The sequence below is a fragment of the Phodopus roborovskii genome, unplaced genomic scaffold (genome assembly GCF_943737965.1).
Source record: "Phodopus roborovskii unplaced genomic scaffold, PHOROB, whole genome shotgun sequence".
NCBI lineage: Eukaryota > Metazoa > Chordata > Mammalia > Rodentia > Cricetidae > Phodopus > Phodopus roborovskii.
Window position 1 is genome coordinate 42,445,869 of NW_026126418.1, and position 14,916 is coordinate 42,460,784.

At 34.1% G+C, this 14,916-nt stretch overlaps 1 protein-coding gene across 1 annotated transcript in view; it reads right to left on the minus strand.

Annotated features, from left to right (window-relative positions):
• The window catches only part of Psmd14 (proteasome 26S subunit, non-ATPase 14), a 74,018-nt gene that overhangs the window by 19,238 nt on the left and 39,864 nt on the right, over positions 1-14,916 (minus strand). The window contains exons 6-7 of the mRNA XM_051184583.1: positions 14,509-14,659; positions 2,900-3,007 (exon numbers count right to left, since the gene is read on the minus strand). Coding sequence (XP_051040540.1) covers positions 2,900-3,007; positions 14,509-14,659 — 259 coding nt within the window. The remainder of the gene's footprint in view (positions 1-2,899; positions 3,008-14,508; positions 14,660-14,916) is intronic.

Genomic DNA, 14,916 nt, shown 5'->3' on the forward strand with positions numbered 1-14,916 from the left:
GCTGTTACAATCAATAGTTTCCACTGTTATTGTTTTACAACTCTGTGTTTTATAATTGTTGAAAATAATGTTTTCAAATACTTTAACTCAATCGCACAATGTAAGCATGTAAGCATGCTCAGGGCCACACTTAGAGATTTAAAGCTGGTGCATACATTGGACACCAACCAGTGTTTACTAAATGATCAAAGGATGACAACTCCAAAATTTATTGTGGCATATAGGGATCTAAAACACCAAAAGCCCAACAAGTTTTTAATGGAATTCTGAAAAAGATTTAATCATTAAAATAAATACTGCCATTTCTAAACATTGACAATAATAGTCAAATGATCCATGTCCAAATATAGCTTTTTTATTACTATATTCTATATTACTATAGAAGCCAATAGCATGATTAGTTATAACAATGGTTCTCTGAAAATGAAAGTAAACTTTACCGTTAGTTAATTACTTCAATATTGCCACGAACACTTAAAAACATTTTTTTCTTGGGGCTGAAAAGATGGCTCAGAAGTTAAGAGCACTTGTTTTTCCAGAGGACTAGGTTCAATTCCCAGCACTCATATGGTGGTTCGCAGCCACACAGAATGCCAATTCCAAAGGATCTGATACCCTCTTCCAACTTCCATGGGCGTCAAGCATACATGTGGTACACAAACATACATGCAGGCAAAACATTTGCACATAAAATACATAAGGCACACATAACATATTATTTTGTAAAGATACTGTGTTACTGTAGAAAGTTTTAAAAAAAAATATGGATAAGGAAAAAACAAAGTGGGTAATCCCCTTAGTCTACTACCAAGAAATAATGGAACCCAACATCTTGATATATATTAATATATACTTACTAAATGGAGAACTTGTATATCCCATTTAATTTTTAAATTAGTTTAGAATGTGATCACAATATTCTCCTACATCTTTAAGTACAACAGAGACACCAGTGCTAGAGAGCCATCAATGACTTTCAGAGTGTACATTAGTGACTGTTGTCACCCTTCTACCACTTCTAAGTTTTCTTGGGAACAAGTTTCCTTTTAACACAGCTAACTTTCCCTTCAAGACAAAGGCATGCTATTTCTGAAAGGTTCCTATCACCAACGTAGAAATGTGACATAGGGACATTCAAATTCAATTATGGATGTTCTATCGTTTGTCATACAAAATGAAAGAGTTTTAAGGTGCGCCCCTTTTTGGCTTGATCCTATTTGTGTACCTTAGTATTGAAATTGTCTTAAAACTGTAAAGAACCCAAACAGATGCCATTCTGATGGGCACTACATAAACTGTGGAATAAATATATTTACAGATTCTAATTGGGAGGAAAAACAAATTTAAAATGATGGGAAAATAATGCAATTTTTAAACTTAGTCTTGAAAATTGCTTCAAAAGGCCCATTTAAAATTCCAGATAGAAAGCAGGAGTAAAAACTACCAAGTAGATTAATACAGAGGTATCAGATTTAATATCAATTCTGTCTTTTAAATTAAAAGACAGCATTTTATTTTTAAAAAAGGAAATATGCAGCAGGTAACTGGTGACTTGCAATTAGTGAAAACTTCTGGTAGAAATACACCATGTAGTAATCACAATGATTCTAGATTATGAGATGCTATTCAACCTTTTGTAGAAAATAATGAAGCAGGATGATGCTATGGGGGTGTAGGTGTACAAGAAAGGTCATTATCATGGGCTAAACAGACCCAATAATATATTCTCTTGGAACATGCAAGTATGGGCTTGTCTGTGCCCAATCAAAATCACTGGTAGCTTATTTCATACTCATTATTCTCTGTAGTCCCCCCCAACTTAGCCAAAAAAAATTATTTTTTCAAAAGCAACATACTCAGTTCTTTTGAGACAAAACATTTCACTATGATGAAGAGCTAGAATGAATGACAATGGCAAAAATGTTTAAAAATGCAAAGTTATCAAGTATAACCAAGCTGGACCATTGCGAAGAACTAATGCCACAACTCCCCAAAGACAACCTTGAGGCAAAACAAGGTTTCAGAGGGGGAATAGCAGTAGCTACTATAATGTCTTTGTCTTGAGTGTCCTGTGTAATCAAACATGGTATTTTTGTCCTATTAATTAATCTTTAGAGAAATAATTACCTATACAGACACAGACTGTGCATTTAAAAACACATTTAACATAATTTCTTACAGACATAAAGACTTGCGTTTAAACAATGAGCCATATGAATGGAACAAAGAAAACACTAATCACTCAAAGGGTATTAAGTGTTTGAACTCCCAACAACTACTGTAACAGTGGTTGATATCATTAGATGAACAAAATATAAACTTGTCAAAAGTAATGTTTGTATGTATCCTATGGGATTTTAATCAAAAGGTGGGAATAAAACAAAAATTACTACCTAGGAACCGTTTCTTGTAACCTCTTAAAATGCACTCCTTTCTCTCTCTCTCTCTCTCTCTCTCTCTATCTCTCTCATACACACAGACTCTTTAGAAATCAATATAAGTTAGCTAACTGTTCCCACCTGAAACTTTTATTGGTCCTCCTCTTAGATATTAACTAGACAGAAGTGTAGACTAGGCTGACCTCAAATTCATAGAGAATTCTGCCTGCCTCTGCCTCATGAATGCTTGGATTAAAGGTACGTGCTACCATCAACTGGCTCATCTTTTCTTGATACCAAGAAAAGAATTATATGTACACATATGAGTTTTGTTCTGTTGCACATGTTGAGTTCAAACTTAAAGCCTCAAAAGAAGCTGAGATTCTCTTTTAAAACATTAGTAATAATAAAAGACTTTTTATAAGAAAATTAAAATGATTAAGAACTAGAACTTAGAATGATGACAGCAGATTTAAACATTATAAACAGAGTTTTAACACATTATCAAACACAGTCATTACCTGGATAGATGGCTTGTTTAAGTGACCCAGATTTGAAGTTGTTTGTCTTGGTTCATGTCCTAAGACCATCATATTAGCATTGATCAATCTGAACGCATCAATAACAACCTGTAAAACAAGGTGTCAAGTCAATTCTTTTTTTTAAAAAAAAGAAAAAGTGTTGGTGCCAAGCAACAGTGGACAAGGCAAGATCAACTTGCATCTGTTTTTGGCCTATTTCCAGAAAATCATTCAATTATAATATTAATAAAAAGAACCTCCTGCTGATAGTGCCATCAGTATACCACCCTCTATCTTGTAATGTAAGGTGACACCAATTATTGCGATTTCCACAAAGCAGCAAAATATGAACTTAGCATCTTTATTATTAAAAATATGTCATTACTAAGCATACATCAAATAACCTTCATTGTTGTGCTTATTTGTTACCTAAAATTTTCCTAGATAAAATGACTGACAGGGAATCTAAAACTGAAAGTGAGCACAAGCTAAGGGACTACATCTAAGACCCAGCCCTGTCACATCAATTACGCCATCACAGTACTTGAAATGACAACAAAATTGCAGCCAGCACGTCACTTGCCCATGTACTCTCTACTAGTCAGATAGCCTTTACTTCTTCTGACTCTGAAATACTTTATACATTGTCTTATGGCCTTAAACATCCAAGTCACTGCCAAGCCTAGGAGGCACAATATAAGAAAACCAAGGTCACCCATGCTTTCAGATAGAAACAATATAACATGGTTGTAAGTTCATAAAAAAGAATATATATATATATATATCTTGGCTATTAAAAGATTCAAATTCCTTCATAACCCAATGTAGTGTTAATTAGCTCTTACATATCAAGGGATTAACAAGAATCAGCTATTTCCCACTATCATATTGCTGATACACTTACAGTCATCATTTGAATTTGAAAGAACTTAAAGCTTTTAAAAGTATGATGTTAGGTAAAACTATGTTATACTAAGACAGACTGCCTCTTTTCAAGACAATCTTAAAGCAAGACTTGAAAATATAGTATTTCTTGATTTACCTTTAAAAGTATTAACAACTGAGACGGTCAGTATTTTATAAAAGTCACTGTTTTCCAGATGTGTTTTTGGTTAAACAACTCGTGAAAAGTACACTGAAATGTTAAAAACTATTATTTACAAGTTAAGCCAACTGTAATATAATCAGGTCTAAAAATCTATCTTAAGGGCTTCATTGCCAAACCTGGTAGTACAAACCTTTAATCCCAGCATTCTGGAGGAGGCAGAGGCAGGCAGGTTTCTGTGAGGCTGAGACCAGCCAGAGTTACACGGTAAGGCCCTGTTTCACACAAATAAGTATTTCTACAGACTATGAAGAATATACAGGTTATTTTTACAGCAATCATGAATTCACACCAAAACATTATAACGAGACAATCTAATAAGCTCCTTGTATACTTCAGTTGTCCTAATACTGATAATGGTACGTTTTAATGTTGCTTTTAATTCTTGTGGTCTGAATTTTTCCCAAAACTCCTTTTGCTCCAAAGCGAAGTATTTAATCATAACCTTTCACAATTGGTTTTAACTATTAATGTATTAACTATTAATAAATCATAAGCTTTATTTCAACTGTTCTTAGAGTTCAGAAAAAGTCATTTCTAGGAAAAAATGTCACAAACTATGGAAATTTCATTATATCCCAATGAAATGCTTATGTACATTTTTATACCAACTGCTTTCAAACTAAAACATTAGTTAGCAATTTTCATGCAAAAATGTGTCATTTCTATGGAATATTACTAGCAGGTATGAAACGTCATAAAAGAAAATGCCAGTTAAGTCTTATGTGAATATCATGACCTATTTTTAACAGTGGAATTAAAAAAATGAGTACTTTACAACACTTAAGAACTTATTATGTTGTTCCGCTAGTAAATTATGACCCATATGAAATGACATGTTCAGACTGATAGTTCCTGAGCAACAATAGAAATGATTACACTAAGATTAAAGGAATTTTCTGCCATCGCTATAGCAACTGTCTTAAGGAAACTAACATGTTCAAAAACCTGCAGACCAAAATTAGATTTAGCATGTAATAAAAAAATAAATATGGCAATATATTCTACATTTTATATTCTGTACAATTTTTATAATTGCCTTTTCTGCTGTGAGAATAAGGGGATTTTTCCTTTAGAACAACCTATCAAAATAGACTCATTAATGTCCAGTACACTAATGAGCAATGGGTGAAGAAGGTGTTAATTATGCCACAGTAAGATTCAAGAAAAGGCCCTAGTGAGAACTTGGAGGTGTGTTTGGGCTCAGGGTGTTTCTCCATGTTTGTGTATTTACAGAATGATGCAACAGAATGACAGCAAGGTGGTCACTCCACAGTTAGGAAAATAAATCTAACATGCAACACACTAAACAAAGAACCTCCAAGAATTTAAGGCACTGAAGGGAGCAGGGGAAGAAAGAATAATCCATTCTTAAAGCATTCTGCTTTTTTTTATGGCTCACTTTGAAATACGTATACATGAAACTAGTTTGTCTTGTGTGCTTCAAAATTAAAAGAGAGAGAGAAACAAAGAAAAACTCCATCAAAATCACCTCCCCAAAGAAACAATAACCTCCACACTGAAGAATGAAAACTTAAAGTAATTCCTGTCCATGCTGAAGCCCTGCAAACCCACTGAATCTGTATTTCTTAGCCTGGCCAGTTAATTTTTTCTGGTACAAGTGCCTTGAGACTTTTCAGAGGTCACCGCAACAGTAGACAGCTTATAACAAAACCATTAGCAGTTTGGCTAGCTTAGGGAAACCTCTTACTTTCCTTTTTTTGTTTATTATCACTGCATGAATCTGCAGCATATGATAGTTTATAATTTCTCAGGCTTGTTAAATTCATGTTAAAGGTCTGTTTTCTTGTTGAATAAATTTTGTTCATATAATGCTGCCTATTTCATACACTCAGTCTTTAATAGCACCTTTGGTCTATGCGCAACTCACAGATCAAAACAGAGGACTAAAATAGGGGTTGATGATGCTATTTACATGTGTGATTCCTGCTGTCTTCTTGTTAGTAGCTTTAATATAATAGAAGACCTTGTCTGTTTTGTAATTAACACATCTTTACTGGAGAGATATTTGGAAGTGATTGCTGTGAATATACTGGTTAGTAAAATAAACACAATCACACACCACTTTCTGTTATCAGACAAATTTGTGAATTGTACACATTATACTCCAGATCAACAAACTGTGATATAACAGCCAAGTAGAAGACACATATTTATATAACCCTTTATTTTTCTGAAAATATGTATTCACTCTGACCTTGCAAATATAATTAGCTGTGGGATGTGCAGACTTCAGTACCATGGTTGCTTTACTAATTGCAACTCTTGGAAATAGATACTAAATATTTGGAAGCTGCCAATACAAAATAAAAACTGCATCTTTCTTGTACATCTGTCTTAGCTTTACAAAAGCAAAATAGTTTGGAAAACAATACTGAGTTCCATGTTTATTCCAAGCATACCCAAGGGTCAAGGACCTATCATTTCATTTTAATGATGAATCTGGCTTAGGATTTAAGCTCTAATTGTTTTCAAACTCATTTAATCCACATTTTTTTTTTTTTTTACTTCTTCTATGAGTATACCACACTTCATTCAATATGCTATTTTTTAACCCATGTTTCCCTAGGTCACTAAAAGAGCAAACTAAATTTCTAAAGCATCAAACTTCAATCATCATTTTTATATTCAAGGGAAGCTACATTTTCTTTAAGCAACACTCAACATACTTTAAAGAAAGGTATTTTATTACATATATATTTCCAGCAGTGGTTACTGTTAATACCTCTCCTCCTCACTGTAGCTTCCAGGGGCTGTTTCAACAGCACTTACACTGAAGCTAATGACCAATGCAAGTGTTTCAAAAACACAACAAAAGAAAGAACTGAGGTTAAAACATTTATAATGCATTCACTTTCTTGAGCTTAAAGAGTTAGGGGGATGTTAAAAATCAGAATCTTTCATGACTACAGATCAGCTATAGCTATAATAAATGATTAAATAAAAAATTAAGACCAAAATCAATGCTAACTACTTACAAAAGAAAAAGGAGGGAAACAACAAAGTGGCCAGCTAGGTTATATATTTAAAAGCATGAAAACCTAGTGACATACAGAACCCATCTCTAAATCACTATGAAAATGAGAAGAAGGACAATACCACACCAAACACTGCTGCCTGGAAATGGGCTATTATCAGCTGCTTGGTTTGTTTCTAGATTCTTTAAAAATTAAGAATGAATGTGACCTGGGAAATACTGTGGAGGTTTGTGACCATTTCGTTACTTCTGCTGCTATGCACTGCCATGCATCTATAAGATAAAAACATTTTCTGTCTCTTGTAAGCCCATAGCATAAAAAATTCAGAGATATCTTACTTTTTATGCCATTTCCAATGAAAAGCACTAAGAACTAAAACTGACTCATGCCAAATGCATATCACTGAATTGCTGTGATTTCTTGGTCTCAAGTTTGCAACATGGAAATTATTTATAAAATGTCAATTTTAGCTCTGGAAAAGAAATTCCTATGTGAACATACAGTTTCTTTCTTCATCCTCAGAGAATTGCTTACTGTAGCTGCAGATCTGTACTACAATTTCATATACTGGGAAGAATAGGGATGGGGCAGAACTAGCATAATGTATTTCTCTGACAAGTGAAGACATGTATCAAAATTCAAAGAGTTAAACCCACAAGTTTTGAAACATACACCCCTTAATGAAAACAAATCAATTTTTAGAAACTAGTATGGCAAAGGTAATTAGACATTTTCTAGATCCATGAAACATTGTGAAAAATATACTTAAGTCATAGAAGGAAGTTTAGCACAACTTTTTAGTGAATGCACACAGCCAGCATAGTGTAAAGAGTTTGAGTGCCTACACATGAGTCAGACTCCTCTCAAAGTTGCAATTTTATGTCTATCACCTGCTAGGCAAGTGACTAAAGACAAGTTACTTAATGTCTCAATGGCCTTGCTCACTCACAGAGCTGGAGATAAGATTAAATAATACACGTGTACTTGTCATTACAGTTCTGGTTAACTGTGGTACTTACAGAGCTGTTCCCTTCAGATCTCTCTCTCGGTTTAACAGAACCTGCTGTGGAAAGCACAACTGACTTCTAAACTCCAGCCGCTACACCTTTTAATCCACTGGGCAGTCACACCAAGCAAGACATCCCCTGGGCTGCTCCCAGCCAATGACTAAACAAAACTATGGTATAATAATCTAACCATCTCTGTCAAAATAAAGACATTTTTGAAAAATAACTATGACTCAACAAGGCCCATCAGCCTATGGTCAGGCTTTTTTCTATCCTAGGCAAGTTTCCTTTTGTCCCATGGCATGGTCAATTTAACATGTCTGAAAGTTCATGCCTTTATCTATTACAAGTGTTTTCTCCAAATAAATCGGTCACAAGTCTAATTTCATTTTGGTACATGATCCCTGCAGCATCAGACATGTCACAGTTAACAAAACATCACTCCTTATCACTCCTTCCCTTTCCTCCCACCAAACCAGAACATGAACAACACCCCCACCCCCGCTTTTTAAATGCATGACCTTTTCCTTACACACACACACACACACACACACACACACAGAGAGAGAGAGAGAGAGAGAGAGAGAGAGAGAGAGAGAGAGAGGCAGAAACAGATAGAAAGAGATATGAAAAATGTCTAGAATTTTTACTCAAGCATGATAGACATTTTTTAACTCACAGGTGACAAATAGCACACTTAATATCGGGCTCCTTAGGGAACTTCTAATAAGCTTCAAGAGCCTATCACCTATAGGTTGCTGATCTAATACCAACTCAGAATACCAGTTGCCTTGGAACCTACAGTCAGTCTACACAAAATGAACAAGTGATTTCAAATCTTGTTCTAGTATACAAACCATATTAACAAAACTGGTGTTCCTGTTGATGAATTCAAATAAAAGATGAAAAGCCTGTAGGCTAAAGTCAGTATGGCAATGGGCATAACAATAAAGATCATCAAAATGGCATAAAATAAATAATAACAAAACTCCAAAAAATATTCTTGTGTATTATATTATGTGTGTAAAAAGCTGTCAATTGTCTATTTAAAAAACCTTATCATGAGGGAGTTAGGAGAAAGAGAAGGAGAGGAAAGAACACATGGGACCAAGATACGAGAGCCAAAAAAAAAAAAAAAAAAAAAAAAAAGAGAGAGAGAGAGAGAGAGAGAGAGAGAGAGATACCATAATGGAGGGAGCCATTATAGGTTTGAAGAGAAAAAACTGACTCTAGAGAAATGTTCAGAGACCTACAAGGATGACCCCAACTAACAATCTGAGCAACAGTGGAAAGCCTACCTTAAATGCCCTTCCCTGATAATGAGATTAATGTCTAACTTATCTGCCATCATAGAGCCCTCATCTAGTAGCTGATGGAAATAGAAGAAGCAAACACCCACAGCTAAATACTGAGCCGAACTCCTGGGATCCACTTGCAGAGAGGGAGGAGTGATAAGGGTTCAAGACCAGGCTGGAGAAACCCACAGAGACAGCTGACCTGAACAAGGAAGAGCTAATGGGCCCCCAGACTGATAGCTGGGAAACCAGCGTTGGACTGACTCAGACCCCATGAACATGGGTCTCAGTTAGAAGGCCTGGGGACTTTCACAATGGAACCAGGATATATCCCTGGTGCATGAAAGGACTTCAGGAGCACATTCCCCATGGAGGGATACTCCCTTAACCTAGAGGCAGGAGAGAAGGCCTAGTCCCTACTCCAAATGACTTGACAGATTTGATGATCCCTCCTAGAAAGCATCACTCTCCCTGTGGAATAGGAGGGGAATGGGATGGAAGAGGGGGACATGGGAAGGAGGGAGGAAGAGGGAACTTGGATTAATATGTAAAATAAGAAATATAAACATATATATCCTATCATTAGGTTTGACAATATATACTCTTTTTCTTACTACTTTTTAGTTTAGTCCATATAGCACTTGTAGAGGCAGACCAAACTCAAAGTCTTACCAAACACTGTTTCCTTTAGAATAAAAACTAGACAACAAGTCTATTTAGGATATAAAATGTGGCAATAAACATCTATTATTCTGCTTAGTAATAGCCTAATGAGGAATCCCCCATGTCTTTGAAGAAAATTTACCCACTATAATCAATTCTTCTTAGGAAATTATAGCAACAAATTAAACCTCTTAAAACTAAGGCCTTGGTTCAAAAAAGCCCCCATTAAAACTGACAATAGAGCTAATGTGAAATCATGTACAAAATCATCTTTAAGATGAACTTGTGATATTGCAGGAAAGATTTGTTATTTCAAATCACTGCTTACCCATACAAAACTTACACTAAGAGTAAGAGATGAAGCTTAGTCTTTTTTGTATGTCCAGTACATACCCAGCACACAGTGTTGAATGGCTGGAGATAATTAGATGATTAGGGAAGGAAAGCATTCAATAAGCCGAAAGTCAATAATATTCTTAAAAGTGACGGGACATTCATCGTTTTAAACTCTATTTTTCCTAAACTAACACAGCTACATTTAAATTAATTTTACACATAATCACACCACTGGAAATGAATAGCAAATATTAAAGCAAAGTCAATAAGCTCAGAAGCTTTAGTTTAAAGCAAATGCTACCTTTATATAACGCTTATTTCTTCATATGCCATTAAAATCGTGTTGGAAATTTATAATTATATCATCATAAATGGTATGAATTTTATTTCTTTAATACTCATTTTTAATGAGAAAAAAGTAAACCTATTATTTAAGTAATTTCAAACTACCACCATCTTAAAATTAATATGAAATGTTGTAAAACTACATTTTCCCAACCCCTAAACGTGTGTGGGGGGGTGAAAGGGCAAAGTAAGACTTTAGAATATTCATTCTCTAATTAATTTTTCCTGTTTGTATTGACTTTCCAGAGCTCCGTGTTTAGTAAAAGATCCCTTGTTTTAAATTCTAGTCTCTGTGAAAGAATGAAAATAGACCAAAGCCACCTAGTATAGTATCCTTCTTCAGTCTTCCCACATGGCACAGGTACTTCTTCTCTGAACAATGCCTTGCTCATCCAGCCTTCAATGCTTAGCCACAGTTTAACCTGCTTTGCTCAATGCACACTGCTTTCTAAGTTACTCTGCACTTACCTTGTATGCTATCAAAGTGTACTTTTATATATTGGCAAATATGGGTTTGTGATTTGTAATTAGATAAATATTCCATTATCAAAAGTTTATTGACTATTTCTCATTAGAATAAGTAAACATGTCTGAAGAGAACCCAGCCACAGCTTAGGCTAGGCGGTCATTTATTTCCTGTTTAAGTTTTCAGCAGAAGACAGGCAATGTGAATGGCCTGCAGCACCTACATCTCTCTCATTAATGCTCTAAATCAGTAATATTTTAAAGAAATAACACACAAGTGTATTAGTGAGTTGCATTTTCAGATGGTGCACAAAGTTGCACTGCAATAAACACATGAAAGAAGTGTAGCAATGTAACATGTTGAAGCAACTTCTAAAGTTCTGTGCTGCATGGATCAAGCCCTCACTGCAATCGACTACCCAGCAAACCAGGCAAGAGGCTATCACTGTGCCATTTGAAACTCTGAGCAGAAAATATTTGGATATGTGTACTTTACAAATAAAGTGAAAACTAAAAAACACAATCTTGAAACTAATTCACTAAATAGTTGAACTCAAGAGCTCACTGGCAATCTCTATGAGACTTTCTCTTGTATCATTTTAAAACATTTGTACTGTATAATGCATTGAGTGGTATGGATTAATCATATAGTGCATTTTAATACTTATGGTGGTCTTACCATTTGGTCCTAGGTATGTCATCAAAGGTCCAAGGGTATATACCTATCTAACACAAAATTAATAGAAAACCCACCATATGGATGAAAAATCAATTCATACATAGTACCTATTATAAACAGCATGAACTACTGTAGAGAATTTAGAGAAAACCGGAAGCTCTTTCCCACGACTTAGGCTACAGAAAGCTGAAGGGAGTGATAACCTTGTCACACTAATTTAAAAGGCTGTGCAATGGCCTCTGGTGCTCACTTTCCACTCCCAAGTTACTTGGGTTATAAATAACCCATAAAATTTAATATTTAAGAGTAAATTAAAAAATTAAAAGCTATATAATTTTATAGAGTTGGATTTCTATGCTTATTTTTACCAGTAACAATAATAATAGCAACAGTAACAGAAGTAGCGGATTGAGTCAAAATAATTACTACTCTATTATAGATATTATTCAGTAAACTATACTGTACCCAAGTCACCCTAAATAAAAACTGAGCTTATCAGGAACAAATTAAGACAACAAAGAAAGAATCCATAATTATCTAAATTGCTCAAAAACATAGGTAATATTGATATTTATAAAAATGAAAATATATAAAAAAAAAGAGACGTTAAAAGTATGAAGAGTTCCAACTTAAGCTGGAAGTAAAACTGTCATTTTAACTCTTGATCTAGTTACTGTTTTACTAAATATTTTGACAGTGTTGATAAATCACATACCAGGAAGGGAAAGTACAATGCTATTTTTCATTTTTATAAATTTGTATTCTTAAGTTTCATGATTTAACTAAAACATTCCATCAAGGATTTACTAGCATTTAGTTTGATTTGTACTGTCAAAAGCTCTTAACAGTTAAGAGGAATAAGATACAACCAAACTCAGATGTCACAGAGACAGACTATATAATGAAAAAACCTGATCATTTCAGGAAAAAATACAGAGTAATTTTACATATTTTTAAAAATTAGACATTGACAAAAACCTATTCTATAAGTATAGTTCTAACTGTAATTTTCATTGAATATGAATTGCAACTAACTAGAACTAGTGAGGATGCAGTATTGTGCAACACTTGAATGTAAGTTTTTAAGCTAAAACTGCTAATTAGAATTATACTTGAGAGATAAGCCCTAATTATTGTTTGTAAACTACTATGGGAGCTTCCCAAGCTTCAATTCTGCATTTCTAGAATAATTATTATTAAATTATGTTACTGAAAAAGTGCCTTAAATACGCATCAGAAAATTATATTGCACTTTAAACCATAAAGCTAGTAAGCAGTAAGGATTTTCAATTCCTTCATCAGTACTAATTCACAACAAACCTAGTAAAAAAGAAGGCAAACAAACTGAAATTCAGGGATACAGCAAACACTAGAAGTTATCTTAAATTGCTGTCTATCAGTTGGTATTATTATTATTGTTTGGGGGGAAAGTTTTTCTTTTGAAAACCTACATTACATCTCATAGGATCATGCTTTAAAGAAGACCTCAATTTTTATACATCATAATAATATGGTATCAAAAAACATTCAATTTCAAATTTGTAACACAAAGAATCTGTGTTTTAACAATCCCATTTAGTTTGTCTCAGCTGCTGAGTAGATGTAAATGTAATCCACACCACTATCAAACTCTAGGTCTAATAGATATCAAGCTAATATTTATTTCTAAGTGCTTTAAAAATTATTCGTAAAACCTGCATAAAAAGGATTCCGTGAGTGTATTGTGATTTGACTTTAACAATTATTCTGCACTACAATGGAAGTACATGCTCAAACAAGACACCTCAGCAGTATTTTAAAGCAGTAACCACCTAGCCAATTTCTGTATGTTCTGTAGTTTTTCTAATCCACTCTCCCTGTGGTTGAGCAAAATCGAATTGCCTCTCACATTTGCAGACAGCTCTGTGAAGGTGATAATAGAGCTGCACCCTGCTGTCATGAGGCAGGAAATAGGAAAATGGCATATGGGGCTAGAAAGAAAGAAATAAGGGGAAAGAAAACGAAAGAACGAACAAAAAAAGAGAGAGAACTAAACAAGAACAAAAGAGATCTCAACAAAGAACAATATAACTCAATGTGCTCTGCAAGTTAACCTCTTTTCAGAATCAGTCAGCATATTTAATCATTCATCTGTGTCCTTACTACAAATACATGAATGGTTGATTACCAAGTCTGTAGGCAAATTTTCATTGTCTACAATATTTGGAAAATACAACTCCAGAATACATCTTGCATAATGCCTAAAAAACAGAGCCCTTTAAATAAATATTTTTAAAATGTGCTGGTATTTATTAAACTATTACTATAAAGTATAAAGCACCAAACATATATTTTTATATAAATAACAATCCCATATATATATATATAATGTATACATAGGATTTTATACATCCCATATATGCATGATATATATATATATATGATGTATAAAACATGGAAATGGGATGTATAAAGCTTTTAGTATAAAGCTTTCAAATTTATGATTTTTTTTAAATTAAGGATAAACATTCATTCATAATAATAGTAAACTAAAAATTGGTTAAATTGCTAATACCATGCCATATATTTATGGACTCATAGAATTTAAATAAAAAGCATGTGTATATGTATGCTTAATTAAGAACACTTTCAAATAAAAGGAGTTTTTTTTTTTTTTTTACATGTATGTGTATAACAAGTGGCAGCAGATGGCAATAAAGTTAGAATTGACTCTACCTTTCCTTTTACACTCTGAATGGGATCCACAACCACTGCCACAGCTCTCTCCGACAAGGCTTCAAAGCTCTGCTGAGTGTTGATATCCACACCAGAAAGCCAACAGCCAAAGCCAGGGTGACTGTGATACCAACCAACAACCATCTCAGGCCTGAAACAAAGAGGGCATTCAGACACTCAGAACACAACAAGTAATACACTGATGATATGAAAGAAACAACACACTAACAGGGTATAAATTAAAAAAAGATGAAAAACACGCAGGTGTGAAAAAGCACCATTAAAAACTCTGAAACGGGACACGTATTAGCCAGAAAGCATGGAGATGAGTAACTGTGACAAAGGAGCTATCATTAAGAGATGCACATTAGCAGTGGTAGATAAGGCTTTCAGGTTTTCACCTTGTTA